This window comes from Nothoprocta perdicaria, unplaced genomic scaffold (assembly GCF_003342845.1).
Source record: "Nothoprocta perdicaria isolate Ctin4 unplaced genomic scaffold, notPer1 scaffold_8, whole genome shotgun sequence".
NCBI lineage: Eukaryota > Metazoa > Chordata > Aves > Tinamiformes > Tinamidae > Nothoprocta > Nothoprocta perdicaria.
Window position 1 is genome coordinate 8,434,240 of NW_020456087.1, and position 15,129 is coordinate 8,449,368.

The 15,129-nt window shown below is 39.5% G+C and overlaps 2 protein-coding genes across 5 annotated transcripts in view; one reads left to right on the forward strand and one right to left on the reverse strand.

The window, feature by feature from the left end:
* Positions 1 to 6,178, reverse strand: part of SEC23A (Sec23 homolog A, coat complex II component) — a 22,062-nt gene extending 15,884 nt beyond the window's left edge. The window contains exons 1-6 of one of the 3 annotated variants that reach the window (XM_026051747.1): positions 6,141 to 6,178; positions 2,742 to 2,983; positions 1,891 to 1,948; positions 1,545 to 1,631; positions 845 to 1,081; positions 666 to 745 (exon numbers count right to left, since the gene is read on the reverse strand). In XM_026051747.1, coding sequence (XP_025907532.1) covers positions 666 to 745; positions 845 to 1,081; positions 1,545 to 1,631; positions 1,891 to 1,948; positions 2,742 to 2,962 — 683 coding nt within the window. In that variant the 5' untranslated portion in view covers positions 2,963 to 2,983; positions 6,141 to 6,178. Of the gene's footprint in view, positions 1 to 665; positions 746 to 844; positions 1,082 to 1,544; positions 1,632 to 1,890; positions 1,949 to 2,741; positions 2,984 to 5,584; positions 5,623 to 5,880; positions 5,940 to 6,140 lie in introns of those variants that run through there. The other 2 variants (XM_026051745.1, XM_026051746.1) reach the window with 2 other exon arrangements.
* A 2,404-nt stretch (positions 6,179 to 8,582) lies between these two features.
* Positions 8,583 to 15,026, forward strand: GEMIN2 (gem nuclear organelle associated protein 2). 2 transcript variants are annotated; one of them, XM_026051748.1, is made up of 10 exons: positions 8,583 to 8,719; positions 8,923 to 9,007; positions 9,910 to 9,999; positions 11,268 to 11,327; positions 11,464 to 11,574; positions 12,037 to 12,081; positions 12,627 to 12,695; positions 13,980 to 14,090; positions 14,219 to 14,277; positions 14,593 to 15,026. In XM_026051748.1, exons 1-10 carry the CDS (start codon positions 8,598 to 8,600, stop codon positions 14,630 to 14,632), a joined length of 792 nt encoding a protein of 263 aa, XP_025907533.1. In that variant the 5' UTR covers positions 8,583 to 8,597; the 3' UTR covers positions 14,633 to 15,026. The 2 variants fall into 2 exon arrangements, with proteins under 2 accessions (XP_025907533.1, XP_025907534.1); XM_026051749.1 differs by lacking the exon at positions 11,268 to 11,327 and having other exon boundaries at positions 8,608 to 8,719.
* The last annotated feature ends 103 nt before the right edge of the window (positions 15,027 to 15,129 follow it).

Consider the following 15,129-nt stretch of genomic DNA (forward strand, 5'->3'; position numbering starts at 1 on the left):
AAAAAAAAAAAAAGAGAGAGAACAGATGATGACTTAGAAATCTCAAAAGAAAACTGGCACTACTTCAGATAAAATCAAAATTCAGGACAGACAATTGCATATAAATACTTAGGTTTTGTGCTTTCTGCTACAGGAAACCCAATAACAGAAAAGCAGCTATTTATTATGTAAAAGGTAGAGACTGCAGAATCCTCTTGCCTTTTTACTGCCTGTCTTATCATTGCATCAGTTTCTTTCATGTCACAGTCTGATTTGGGAGAATCAAAAACCACCTCACACTCTCCAAAAGAGAAAGAAGGATGGAGGAAGGGAGCTACTTTGAAGGTAGACAGAGGGAAGGTAAAATGGGACACTGACCTAAGAAAAAGCAACTAAAGTAGCCCTTAGCACTTTCCAGCATACCAAGACAAGCACTATTATTTGAAAATATCTAGTAYGGCTGCATAGTATTCTCTTGGCACATTTCCAAAGCAGCATCCAAATGATTTCACTGCCACACAGGAAGTCCTTCCTCCACTTCCCAGCACAAACTGGCAGGAATAAGACCCATTAGATTCCTCATCTGCTCCTGACCAGAATGTTCAAGTCTCAGTTGATTTTGTCATTAATCACCAACATAAGTTTTTCAGCAAAGCTCTACAGTCAAGATGTGTTTTAAGGATTACCTGTTAGAAGGTGGTGGCTGCTGCACCTGGGGACCCCTGCCAACTTGTGAAACAGCTACTTTCGTTAGACCTAACATTTCCTGTCATAAAATAAATAAGATTTTAGTGCCAAATTTATTTACATGCTATTTAAACATTCGTCATCATTTTGATTTCTTTTTGTTTATGCTGTGTTTTACCTGAAGCTGTTTTGCAGAGAGGTCTTTTGTTCCCCTGAAGACATAACTTTTAGAAATTCCTTCACAGCCAAGCTCATGAACTTGCACCATTCGGCCAAAGGTGATCAGACCCACTAATGCAGTTGGTGGCAAAAGACTCAGCGACATTTGCATGGATTCCTTTAGAGCCTGCAGATCTTCATCTTCCATGCACGTGTCCACAACGTAAAGAAATATTAAAGGCATCTGAGGACCACGCTTTAAGAGACACGAATACCATTAGAGGAAAGACAAATATTTTGGGGATTAAAAACAAAGAAATAAAACTAAATTTTGTRTAAGTGTTGTTAATTTTAGTCATATCAATAAGGTCAGTATTTCATCTACTTGCTTCTTTCCTCCCTCTCTAGTAGTAACCAGTTTATAAGGTTAATGTACAATAAAATCCATATTGTAATGAGCTCCACACAAAAATTTAATGCTGATTACAGAAGAAAGTTCCTTTCAGGATGTCAAGATAGTGCTGAAGCATATGGCAATTTTATTAGGTTTTTAATAAATAGCAAGTCTGGATTGCTCCAAGCGAAGCTAACTGATGACATAATTTTTCTATTAATAAGCTGATATTCACATTGATTAACATGAAGAAATTAAACTGATATTAGTTCCCTGTATATATGGATAGTTTWCAGAAAACATTAAAGGCCTTATATGATTTTACCTGCACTACATATTCAATGCTAGARAACTGAGGTAAAAGTTCGGCCGGTTGATTCATTTCAGATATGCCAGCATAAGTGGGAGGAAACTGCAAACAAAAAAAAAAAGAAGAAKAAGTATAAACAAAAGCTTACAACTTCCAGAAAAGCAAAAACACATATATATGTATGATTCTCCTTCACAGCAAATGTTAACTTCTGCTATTGTGAAAAATCTCAGTGCACTCCAAAGATACAGCTGCACATTTACTTTCCTGCTGTCAATTTTGATTCACAAACATAATTTGAAAGAGGGTATTTTTCCCCTTATACAGAAGAAACTGATGCATTGAATGTTTCATTCCTTACCTGATTTCTTTGATAACAAAAGTTGCAAGCCCAGAGTTTTGCTCGATAATCCACTTGGCTATAAACATACAATTAGAAAAGTTAATATAACAGGAACAAGTCATTTTACTTCACTGACTCTAGAACGCGTGGCTTTTAATTTTCTAAAAGGTATCGACTTTGAAAAAGCTTCATCATAATATATCATCTCCTAAATAACTGTATTATAAATTCAAAATAAAGTGTAGTTTTGTAAGTTGCTCCTAAAAGACAAATGTATCACACAAAGAATGGTCTTTATGGGCAAGAAGATGGTCTTAAAGGAAGCAAATGAAAAAAATACAGTCCAGACTCAGCACCTTTATTAGAGACTTTCTGCATGGTTCTGCACTTAATTCTAACACCCCCTGCCTTTGCTTTTTCTCCCCTTTTCTCAGCATAAGTTTATTAGCTGTCAAAGTCTCGGATTATTTTGAATATACATTACACCCCAATAAAACTAATACCAACTAATAGCTATTTCTCTTTTGAAACAGAATCTGTCAATGGACAAGCCTTCTTTTTTTTTTTTTTTTTTTTTTTTTTTATCAACACTATTAATAATACTTAAGTAGTAAAAATAAACAGTGTGACTCGTATCCTCAGGCCATACAGGTGTCTTAAAGTCATACCCATCGTCTTCAAATTTCAGTTCCAAATGAGTAACACTGGGGTAGCATTAAGAAACTCAGAAAAGCTGCAAGTTGCGGCTATAWAGTCATGAACTACTATGCAAGGACACTGCATCACCTGTACAGTTCAACTGATGCTACTCTAAACATTGTGAGTTGTTTGCCCACTGATAATAACATAAACCAATGTACTGAGTTTACCATAAGGGATTCAGAACRGCTCGACATGTGGTTCTACTGCACAGGACTGGCTCATACTGAATAGGAGGCAAGTCTGGCCGTTCCTTCAGTGGCGTGAAGAGAGCAGCCACTGGGACCACCATTCTGGTGGCTTCAAGACGACTTGAAGGCCAAACATTCCAGCTGAATCTAACTCCATCTCTGTCTTCATTCTGCTGGATAAATTCCAGGAAGGTTGTCATGGTCAGCTTCTCTATTTATCACTAAAAAAAAAAAAAAAAGTTAGCATCATGTTGAAATGGTTGAAATGCAAACATTAAGTATTTTCATTATTTACTGGGTAAAAAGAATTACTGTCATACATTCAAATGTTGTAACTGAGTTATAATGGATACACAGTAARTAATACTTCTAAAACCTTAAATTCCAAGCAAAGAATTCCAAAGAGGGGAAAAAAATAATAAAAAAAAAAACCACTGCTGGGATGGGATAGAGCAACCTCTTCAAAATAATAAGCATCTGGCACGTTGCAAAATAAGGAGATAGTGTTAAGAGTTCTGACCTCTTCTTGATTTAAGCAACTAATTCAGGAAAAAATACCTAAATCAGTAATTCTGCAGTAGGTCTGATGAACAGAATCRAGGGGAGAAAAATGCTCAGAAGACTGTAGAGAAGGATTAATTGACTTACTTTCTGCCTCTAAAAAAAAAGACAGGACACTCTAAAAGATAAAAAATTATAAGTTTATCTCCTAACACATCAAAATCTTTCACTATACTGTGCAAAAAGGAACATTATCCTTAAAAAAATGAGTTATTCATACAGTGATTTGTAAGAGGAAAAGTTCTTAGTTATAAGCACAGATAGAACTGAATCACTAAATCGTCCTTGAAATTATCTCCTGAGAAATCAGAGCTTAAAGCCCATTTCAGTGTTTCCACAAGCATCCATTACAAAGTCCATCAACTCCACCAATTTACAAGATTTGTGTTAAGATCATGAAACTAAATCAAAATACTGTCAAGTGAACACTCACTTTCTGCACCTAGGCCTTAAAAGCCTTTTCATTTTTCTCCAGCTATGTTCGAAACAGCTTGATGTAGGCCATACTTTTATTGCTTAGTTATTACTCCACTGAGGACAATGTACAAATTACAAAGTGCAGTGACTAATAAAAGTAATAAGTACTTACATACATAAAAGATTTGTTGGATTTAATGAATTAGATGTTGTTACATGTCGTACTAGAAAGTATTTCCTACTCAGGAGGCAGAGCCTTCTAGTTTTCGTCTATCTTTTTTTACACCTTTTTCTTCCTTTCCAGTAAGTCTGTGAAGTTCATGTATTTCACATTACATCAGATGAAAAACTCCTAGTCTGACGGGCTCTTTCCAGCTTTGGCAGTGTTACTGTAGTTGCCCATGCACATTTTCTGGGGTGCACGCACGGATTACATTAAATCAGAACCACGAGGCCGTCCTGATCTACATTCCACACGTCAAAAAGATTTAAACTCCTGACAGCCACAAAACACAGGCTGCTTACCCCAGAAAGCCACAGACAGGCAATGTGCAGAGTAGCTAGTATGAGCACCCGGCTGGCGCTGCTGCGGCTGGGATAACATGATGACGAGGGGCACTCTGCACTCCCTCCCACTGGCTGCCTCCACTACGGAGGGCTGCGTTAACCTCCCATCCCGTTCCCTGACACTCTCAATACATACACTCATACRTCTCTCAATACATACATCATACGTATGATGTATGTATACATCATACATGCACACATCTCTCTGTACATCATACATACATACATCTCTGAATACACTCTCAATACATACGCTGATCAGGGGACCTGATCAGAGTCTATTAACACCTCAAGAGAGGCAGTGAGGAGGAGGGGGCGGCCTCTTTTCAGTGGTGACCAGCAATAGGACTAGAGGAAACGGCCACAAGCTGAGGCACCAAAAATTCCACAGGAACTTAAGAAAAGAATTCTTAAAACTGGGGGTGACAGAACCGAGGAACAGGCTGCCCAGAGAGGCTGTGGAGTCTCCTTCTCTGGAGATCTTTAAACCCGCTTGGACGCAGCCCTGTGCCATGTGCTCTAGGTGACCCTGCGTGAGCAGGGGGGTTGGACTAGATGACTCCTGAGGTCCCTTCCAACCTTAAGCATTCTATGATTCTACGATCTCATGCTTAAAAGGAAGCCAGTATGAAAAGACACGGATTCACTGTGCCTGACCATGAAAGCTTCATTCACAGGTAAATGACAACACTTGTTATTGGGTGAAAGGGAGCACTTACAACACTCTAACCCCAATACACACCAAATACATTCAACGTGCTGTATCTACACTCCAGAAAGGGCACAACATAAAGTCTAATTTCCAGTTATCCACCCAAGATGAGCCACTTCCCAAGCCAGCTTGCACAGCTCCGCTCACTGAGCRTTTTTAAAACCGAGTGTACGCAGGAGCACACCTAAGTTTAAACCACAGGGTAGAGCAGAGGCACCAGGGCCTGCYTGGCCCTACTGGCAGGGAGAGCTCGGCCCTCACCCCAGGCCTTGGCGAGCAGGGCTGGCACAAGRGGCACAGGCGCCAGACCAGCCCCGGCCCAGCAGAGGCCACCCGGGCCCCAGCGGGTACCTGTGGGACCCCGCAGGCCCCAGCTCGGGCCGGGCCGCTCTCCGCAGCCGCCCCGGCTCGCAGGGTGGCCGGGCCCGCAGGCCCCGAGCGGCCGCGGCGGGGCAGGAGGGAGCCGTACCGCCCGCCCGCGGGGCTCCGCTCCGCTCCCGGCCGCGCAGCCCCAGCCCCGGCTGCGTCCCCGTCCCGCTGCGGGCTCCCCGCGCCCCTCGCTCACCGCGCCGAGCCGCCTGCCGCCCAGTCGCCGCCCGCCTGACGCTGCCGCCCGCCTCGCGCCGCCGCCCCGGCGCTGCCGACGCAGCCAACATGGCTGACGGGGGAGCCCGCGCCACGTCAAGGGGCAGAGAGCGGCGGGCGGGGGCGGGCTCAGCCGCCGCCACCTCCCCCGGCCCCTGBCGGCCCCTCGGTGCGGCGCGGGGCAGCTCTCACAGCCCCGGGCGAGCAGGCGGGCATCGCCGCCGCCGGCCAGGGGCCGCCGCGGAAGGGCAGCGCCGCCRTTTGCCCTTCGTCTACCTGTCTCGACGGGCTGCGCGCGGCCTCTCCTTTTTGTATTTTTTTTTCCACTACGTGTCCTGTTACAAATTCAGATTTTCCCCTGTTTATCTTGATCTCGCTCTTTAAAAGTGTTTGGAGAACAACGTTCTCCAGCCGCTAGAGGGAGCGGTGCYTCCCCTGCCTTTGCAGGCGCGTAGTGTCCCCCATCCCTGAGGGAACGGCGCCTTGTCCCGGGATACCGCGCGTCCCGAGCCGCCAGAAACCGCCTCTGGACGCACCTCTGTTGTCACTGTTGTTGTCATTATCACTATTACCATCATCATTATTATTTGTTGGGGTCTTTCAGATAAATCCTCGGGATCAAGAGAGTCGAAGCAGTGCATTCAGAGTCCTCCAATCTGCCYGGCATGTTGTCTTCCAGCCTACGTACATAAAGCAACTTTTTATTCTGGAATAAAAAGTTCACATATTGCATCAGACTTCACAAGAAAGAAATAGTCAACACATAGTCTTGGTGTTTTTTGTAGCCTGATGCAACACATTCTTTTCCCTTCACCTTTAGAAACACTGAGAGGTGTAATGCATATTTATTTACTATCTGCATGGTAATTTCCACCTGTCCTTAGTAATTGGAGTTTTCTTCAGCCTTTGGTTAGCATGATATTTTTTCCTTTTTTTTTTTTTCCTTCAGAGTCAAGTTAAGTGATACTTAGATTTCCAGGCACTTCAGCATTACTTTAAAGAAGCCTGGCACAAAAGGCAAAAATAAAACATTAACTTCTGTCTTTTGTGATAAATCTTACTGCAACTGGTCTAGACAAGGCGGAGGAATGAAAAACTGACCATGTCCTTCACTACAGCTATGAAAATACACAGCAACCACTAGCAAAACATAAATGACCAAATTATCTGAATCTCCATCTGAGAGGCATCGAATATGATGTGACAATTTCTGTGCCTATCTCCAGTATTGTTTGCCCCTCCTCTTTAAGAGCTAAGAATATGAACATATAAAGAAAAGTGTGTTTAAAGGGAAGGATTTTAAAATTTCTCTGCTGTCTAATGTCCCTGCCAGCTGTGGGAGTACTGAGCTGCCAAGGACAAACAGCCTCCTCGGGCTATGATAAAGGGTGGACTTCAAACAGATGCACAGCAAGCAGTTCAGCATTACAATTTCAATAGCACCCAAACAACCCAGCGACTATTTCCAGAAATAGTTTTAGAAATAGGTTTTGAAATTTGCCTCTTGATATTAATTTCAAAGTTCTGTGGTTCTGTGAAATTAATAGCGAGGCAAGTTCCAAAAGCAGAATTGCAAGATGACCTCTACAGACAACAGGAGGGAAAAAAGATAAAGGCAAGAAGGAAAACCCGTAAAGCTTAATATTCTAAAAGTTATATGAAAATAAAAGGCATATGGTATTTTTATTGAGTCATTAGCATAATTTAATTTAATAATGACTCGATCCAGTTTCCTAAACTTTCTTTAAGAAATATCATGGAGCTGTTATGTTTGTCCCCACCACAGAGAAAAGCAATGGGTGGCAGAAAAATAGAACAGAAAATTGGGCCCTAACACAATAGGTACTGATTATAAGAAAATATTCTTACGTGTTATTTCCCCAAATTACAATGCACAGTAATAGCATTTTCTTGCTAAAGGATTTTTAGTTTAAGTCAAAACCGCATATCCATTGATGGTGGCTCACCTTTCCTTTGGAAAAAGTACTCTTCCATGATCCTGAGGCAGTTGAGAAGGAGGAAGAATATTCTCTTTTATCTTCCAGTTTCTTCTTCTTTTTTCCTCCACTGAGTCCATTWTGACAGACCCAATACCAACGCTGTTGGTCAGACTTGTTAGGAAGAATTGTTATACCAGGAAGACCACCTGTAATAATTCAAAATATTCAGTTTTAAAAGTGTAGTAGGTTTGTACCAGAAAGTTATTCAAACATAAAGAACATTTTATATTTAAAATATATTTATATCTGTGGAACATCTTTATATTCGTGGTTCTTGACTTTATGCCAAATGGAAATTCTAAATATCACAAAAGTTTTAAAGTAATTTTTTTTTGGCAGCTTGACTCACCTGAATTTTTGTCTATACCACTGTCCAACCTTTCCAGAATTATCATTGCAGTTTCAGCTAAGYAAGTCTTATTTCAGGCTGTGACTGCACTTGCCACACACTCAACTAGGAAGTTAGATCCGGGTTGCAGGGTTAAAACACCTTGTTACACGTAAGTGGTTCTGGAAGCAGCCTAAAACAAATAAAACCCAATGGAAAGGAGGAGTTAGTGTTGGTGTTTGTTCAGAACTGCAGAAATAAACTTCTAGGGGGAGAAAATTTAAAAAAAAAAAAAAAAAAAAAAAACTAATTTTCAAAACCAGTGTCTGAACAGTTTAGCCCTACTGTGTAGATGATAAGTAACACCAAATGGATTCACACTACATGGGGGAAAATAAACATATAAATTGACACGTTCCATAACAGGGACGTTTTAACAAAGCATTCCAATGCATTATTCTCCTGCTCTTTATTTGCTGTGCCCTGAGGAGTAGCCACTTTCCTCCTCTCAAACTCCGACGTGGCCAGGAGCCACGCACGCAACCGCAGCCACGGCGCCCACGGCGCGACTTTGGCGCCACGAGCGGCGAGTCTCGCGAGAGCAGCGCGCGGCGGGCGGGCGCGCATGCGCGTGCGCGGCGGCCCGGCAGCGGCGCGCGGCGGCCATGGAGTCCGGCCTGGAGGAGCTGATGCCGCGGCTGCTGCCCGTGGGCGACTGCGACCTGCCCGAGGACTTCGACCCCACGGTGCCGCCCCGGACGCCGCAGGAGTATCTCCGGCGTGTGCAGTGAGCGCCCCGGGCGGGACGGGGCGGGAGGGCCTGGGTCCGGGTCTGGTAAAGGGAGCGCACCCGCTCTGTGGTACAGAAACACTTCCAGTTACCTTCCGTAAGATCCCCCGTCGCAGATACTTTGTTTTAAATCGCACTTTAGAGACATTGGCGGTATGTGATGCAGGAACAGCGTGTAACCGTTTGCTTTTGTTCTGTAGGCTCGAAGCAGCTCAGTGCCCAGAGGTGGTTGTGGCACAAATAGACCCCAAGAAATTGAGGAAGAAACAGACGATAAGCATTTCAGTAAGTTTGGGAGGCGTTGCCCCTAAGAGACTTCGAGAGAAAAAAACAGCAGAAAAAGATGCTAATACTAGTATTTCTGTACTAATTTTTTTTTGGGATAGTTGGCCCAAATAAAACAATAGAGATGCAGGACAATAAAAGCACCTGCAGAATTCAATGAAACCTGTGGGTTTGGAGAGACAGTTGTTGAGTTGCTGGATAGCATCACTCTTCATAACTTCTAAATTGATATTATCTATACTATTTCATATACAGCAATATTTTACTGCCTTAATACAATTAACTATTGTATTAAGTTTTATTAACACTTTTTCATAAAACTTGTACAAGTTTTGAGAGAAAGATACAACTATATGTACGTGTGTATATTAWACTTTTAACACTATATAATATACAGTATGCATACTATACACACTATATATAGTGTTAAAAGTATAATAAATACAGTTAAGCTTTATTAACAGATGAAATTTGAAACTACTGTTTCTTTTGGTAGGATATTTTACTGTATTTTTTTTCTTACTGCTCAAGCATTTTTTTCTCTTCTCACGTGCCTTGATTTTTTTTTTTTTAATTTCTCCACTTCCAAATAGTTCAAGCAACAGTTTGTCTCTATCAGAAATTGAGTGATCTGGTATTTTAATACTGGACTGCTCAAAATAAGTTTCTAAAAACTATTTTTAATGTCCTCCGACATATATGACTATGCCACTCTTGAGACCATTCTCTGCATTTGACTCCTCTCTTTGTAGTGGCACTCTTAAATACTTATCTAAAGATTCCTTTTTAGTAGTATTTAATAGTAAATGCTGATAGTAAATATTTGCTGATTATCGAGCTCTTAAGGATTTTTTTTTTATAAAGCTTTCTTTGCATTATAATTATTGCCAGTGTTTCCTTAGATTTCTGGATGTCAACCTGCTCCTGAAGGATACTCTCCATCTCTCAAGTGGCAACAGCAGCAAGTGGCCAATTTCTCAACCGTTCGTCAGGTACAAAACAGTGTGGGGAGATGTTTTCAGCTTGTGTTGTCTACAGAGAACACCTTTACTTTATGGGGGTAATATTATATCACTTTATATCCTATCCTTCATAAAGTTATAAGATTCTATAATAGATGTTGGTAGGTAACTATTTTAAGACCTAAAAAAAAAAGTGTGTGCAACTTTGTAGTTGTAAACTTTCGATGAAATTCTTTCAAAAGTGTTGATAGATGTGTTTAAAAAATTAAACTGTTACAAAAATATGTAAATTAAATGTTATAGTTCAGGGAGTTCAAAAATCTTGGTGTTATGCAGTTATATTAAAACTTAAACTCATCAATAACTGAAAAASATTCTAACCCACAATGAGATTGCTGTAGATGGAATACACTGCTATTTAGCAYCCTGGTGACATTGGAGGAGTCCATTATGGAGAGGAATATTGATTGGGTAAAATGCGTTTGCAGGATTGGGACATGTGCACAGGCCTATTTCCTGCCACATTTATATCTTACCTTTAAATATTAGACCTAATATGGAGAATTGCTCTCTATCCACGGCTCACAGTGAAATGCAAAAATAAATAATAAAAAAAAAAAGCTAACGAAAGGTCAGTTACAACTCCACTACAGCTGAAGGCACATTCACAGTGGTATGACATTTACATTTCAGAGGTACCTAAATTAACTCTTATTATAATTAATTGCACTGAARCTGCCGTAGCAGAACTTAGCAGAATGCTGTAGTTAGCACCTAGTCCTAAGGTATCACAAACATATTGTAATAATGACAGAACTTTCATTACCAAAGGCTTACATCTCAATACAGGAAACAGTCAATAAAGCCCCTTTGTGTCTTAYAGGGAATCCACTGCAGGTAAAAGAAATACACCAGGGAAGTGGGCTTGCCTTCTTCCTAACAGTTCTGTAGGTATCTGACATGGGCCAGTGCAGGAAGCAGTATTTCCTTTACAAGTGCTTTTGGGCTAACTCAATTATTTGGCTCWTAAGCTCCGTATACCAACAGACTATTAGAGCTTATTAATTCTACTCAAAGCTTTAAGTAGTAGACTGAAAAATTCCTTCACCTTTAACATCACTTAAAAAAACAAGTAATATCAGCAAGTTAGACTTGCATATAGAGGGCATCATTAGAGACTTGCAGCATTTTTAATAAGCGATGTCATTTTAATAGCTATGAAACAAAAGTAAAGCAAATAGGAATGATAAAAATACTGCAAAACTAAACTATGATTAGGCACTGTTCTAATTCCCCAGAATGTGAACAAGCACAGAAATCACTGGCGGTCGCAACATTTGGACAGCAATGTTACCATGGTAAGCAGAACGCAATGCTTCTGCATTTTTTTCTAGTAGTTTGATTCATTAGATACTATTTGTGAATAGTATCAAAGCTGTTTTTAAGTGTCCTTAAGCCCGCAATATTTCACAATTTTCACTTATTTTTATTCAGCCAAAATCAGAGGATGAAGAAGGCTGGAAAAAGTTTTGCCTGGGTGAAAGATTATACTCAGAAATAGATACAATATCTGATAATGAAAATCTAGGAATTGATTACATAAAGGTGGGTACAGGTCTTCTATCTAATTTTCTGCTGCTGTTTTTCTTGAGTAACTCTTACTATTTGTTATCAATTTGTACTGAATTGAAAGTAGGCTCTCAGAAAATTGAAGAGTTCCTTAACTGATTACCAGCAAAAGCAGAATATTGAGTTGCTAACTGAACAGAAAGCCTTACGTATAGGCTGCTGTAGAATCTTGTTAAATGGTGGCAACATTTTTTTTCGCATGTGCTGTTCTATAGCATGCCCTTCTCTCATTTTTAAAGCATGCTTTTACCATTATGTATCAGACAAATCTTTGATATAAAACTTGTTCTTATTCTAATSATTGAGGATTTTTAATGAACATCAAACTCCAAACAGAATTCAAAATCACTACAAATGTCTGAACATCCCCTTAAAATATTAACACAAGAAAAGTATGTTTCTGATGCTGAGTTTTCAGACTTTTTTTTTCCCCTCCAGATGGGTTTTCCTCCTTTGCTAAGTATTGTAAGCAGAATGAATCAGGTAAGCCAACTTCTTATGTAACAGTATCTTTGCATAAATTATTACTTSTCATGTTCCATCTTTTGCAGAACTGTTTTGTTCTGTTTCAGAGGAGGTTTTTATTATGTTTAATATAACTGCTATTCAGCTCATGCTTACAAGGAAAGCACTCAACCATTATCTCACATTCAATTACAAATGTCTTTACCGATAAACACTTACCATGACTAGTTATAAGAATATTGACTAGTTGCAAGAATATTTACTTTTTCTAATTTCTTTATAGAATGCTTACCTTAATCTCTCATTTCCTGCCTAATGATGTGTTTTGCAGTGTTTAAGATTTGGCCTATTTTGCCTATTTTTGGCCTATTTTGCAGTGTAAAGATTTGGCCCAGTGTTTAAGATTTGGCCTACACTATGTAGAAACACAGTGGAGTAGAAATACTAACATATTGTATAAGAAACAAATACAATTTTTAAATATACAAAACCATTTAGATAGAAGGACAACAAAGCAAGTTTTTGTAGGTATTGCATAGTCTGTTTCTGTTCTTCTTTTGAAGGCAACAATAACCAGTGTCTTGGAGTACCTGATAAACTGGTTTGGAGAGAAAAAATTTACTCCAGAATTGGTAATGCTGAATTTATTCTATTTGCATGTAACACATTAAGCAAAGGCTAAGTTGTTTATCATATTCTTTGAAATTATTTTAGACTTTTCTAAAGAGTATTCCAAATGCATGTACTGTATGTAATTGTCACTTTCAAAACCTGATCAGATACTAGAAATGGTATTTAGAGCATTTTTTGAAGTTTAATTACAAATGCAGCAGATAMAGATCTACAGTTAACAATCCTCCTCTTTATCTTCCCCTGCGAACTCCATCTGTAAGGTTAGGTGAACGTGGGGAGAGAAGAGTATCAGACCTGAGCAGCTTTGATTCAGAGCAGTTCAGGCTGTCAGGGTGCTGCCAGTTTTGTATGCTGAGGTTTGCCTCACAGTTTGGAGATGCGTGGTAAACTGCAGGCAGAAACAATTTCTATGTTTGCATGTGCAGCACAGACCTTTGCTGTGTTGATGTGGCAACAGGTCTGGTCTAATAAGAAATTACATCTTAGCAAGAAGTTTTGCCGTAACTACCCTATGTAGCTACGTATTGTTGGCTATCTAGAAAAGACCAGGGTAGATTCAGTTTTATTCAGTACCAAAAAATTAGAGGTTTTGAGTAACTCAAAAGACAGGGTTATTTCTATAATACTCAACAAAGTTGCACTGTATTTTAGTCATTTAAAAGACCTTCATAATCTGTTCTTTTCTATAGGACAGATTTCTTAGTAACTGTTCAGTATGTTTATGTTGAATATTAGTTTGTTCCTATAAGAAAAGCCAGGGCAAGCATTAGACATTGTGACTAATTAGTAAGTTATGCTATTAGCCAAAGTTAGGTTTATAAAGCCATAAACATCAGTCATGTAGAAGGCAAAAAGCTTTTCTCGGTGCTACAGAAATAATGTAAAGCTTGTCTGAAATACGAGCTTCAGAGAGATCTGATTTAATACATTGCATCTGGAAGAACAGCTTTCCACAGTTTGTAAAGTTAAAACTAATAGCTACGGACCAGTCCTTTGGATATTGTTAAGTATTTTTTTTTTTTTTTTTTGTGATGACTTTAATATTGGAAGTATTAATTTGTAGCTTGGGAAGTAATCCAAACAATAGTATCAGGAAATTTAAGTCTCACAAGAAGCTTATCTAAAGACACAAGTCAACTAAGCAGTACCTCATCAGGCTTTTAAACCTTTCAATTCTGACAGTAGTACTTAAATGCCATTTTGATTTTGAGATCTGCATTCTAGAAACTTCAAGGAAGTACCCATAATTAAAAATCTATTATTTTTTATTTAAATTCATACAGGGTCGATGGCTTTATGCACTGTTAGCATGCCTTGAAAAACCTTTGCTACCTGAAGCACATTCCCTTATTCGACAACTGGCAAGACGATGCTCTGAAGTTAGAGTCCTAGAGGTAAGCTTTAATTTACCATTGTGCAGAGGACTTGATTTCATGTGCTGAATCTGCTCGAAAATAAAGGGTGCTACATTATTCTTTTGGACAGAAATAGCATTTACTTCTCTGGTTTATTTCTCTTTCAGGAGAACAGGAATGAAGAGCAAATATCAGCTTTGAACTTGATGATCTGCTTAGTTAGCAGGTAATGCAAATTCTAAAGCAATAAAGGATATTCCGRAAAAAAATGTATAATTACCCCTAAATTCCTTTAGAAGATAAAAATAATCACAGAAAGTACTCTGGGTTAAGGTACCAAATATACTAAGGTACAAGGACTTACAATTAACCTAAGGGTAAGCAAAACTCATCAGTTTCCTGAAATGAGCTCTCTRAAATATAGAGGTATAAATATGAAAATCCTCTAAAATAAGAACTTGAAAGTAAATATACTAACAAGAGAAAGTAAAGAGAATATTGCATGAAARGATTCTTACCATATTTCACTTTTCTCCACTAGATACTTCGATCAACGCGATTTGGCTGATGAGCCCTCCTAGACTGTTTTGGGAACACCATGTGTTTGATGTTTAGTCTAGAGCACAACCTGCATTATCAGGGTTAAAGACACTGCCTGGTTCAGACCTCACATACTACACCAGCCCTTCACAATGCCCTTATAAGAATGCATGGGACAGCTATATGAATAAGCTGATTTTAGGCTGATCTTTAACATGAGATTACTGGTCTCTCCACATACCATCATGATTTGAAAATGGTCAAAGTGTTGGCCATCATCTCTCAAGCTACCATCGCTGAAGACTGCACTCTACATKGGAGCTTTCTACAAGCTGAGTCATCTCATGGGCACTGCCCTCTGGCAAAGACTTTTAGTCTATGTTTAAAGTGAATTTAAAAAAAAAAATCATTTGTGATTTAATCTAGGACTCAGCTGTTGAGGGCTTTTTTAAACAATAAAGTCTCTTTTAAAAAGTGTTCTTAACCATTTTTATTTTCATAAGGTTTTACAACTGCCTTAGTGTAGAGAACTACTTAA

What these genes read in the sequence shown, in the direction of transcription:
- GEMIN2 (XM_026051748.1), top strand. Translation starts at nt 8,598, where the DNA reads ATGGAGTCCGGCCTGGAGGAGCTGATGCCGCGGCTGCTGCCCGTGGGC. An exon ending in GAGTATCTCCGGCGTGTGCA is followed by an intron (nt 8,720 to 8,922) that starts GTGAGCGCCCCG and finishes TTTGTTCTGTAG; the next exon opens with GCTCGAAGCAGCTCAGTGCC. An exon ending in CTGAAGTTAGAGTCCTAGAG is followed by an intron (nt 14,091 to 14,218) that starts GTAAGCTTTAAT and finishes TTTCTCTTTCAG; the next exon opens with GAGAACAGGAATGAAGAGCA.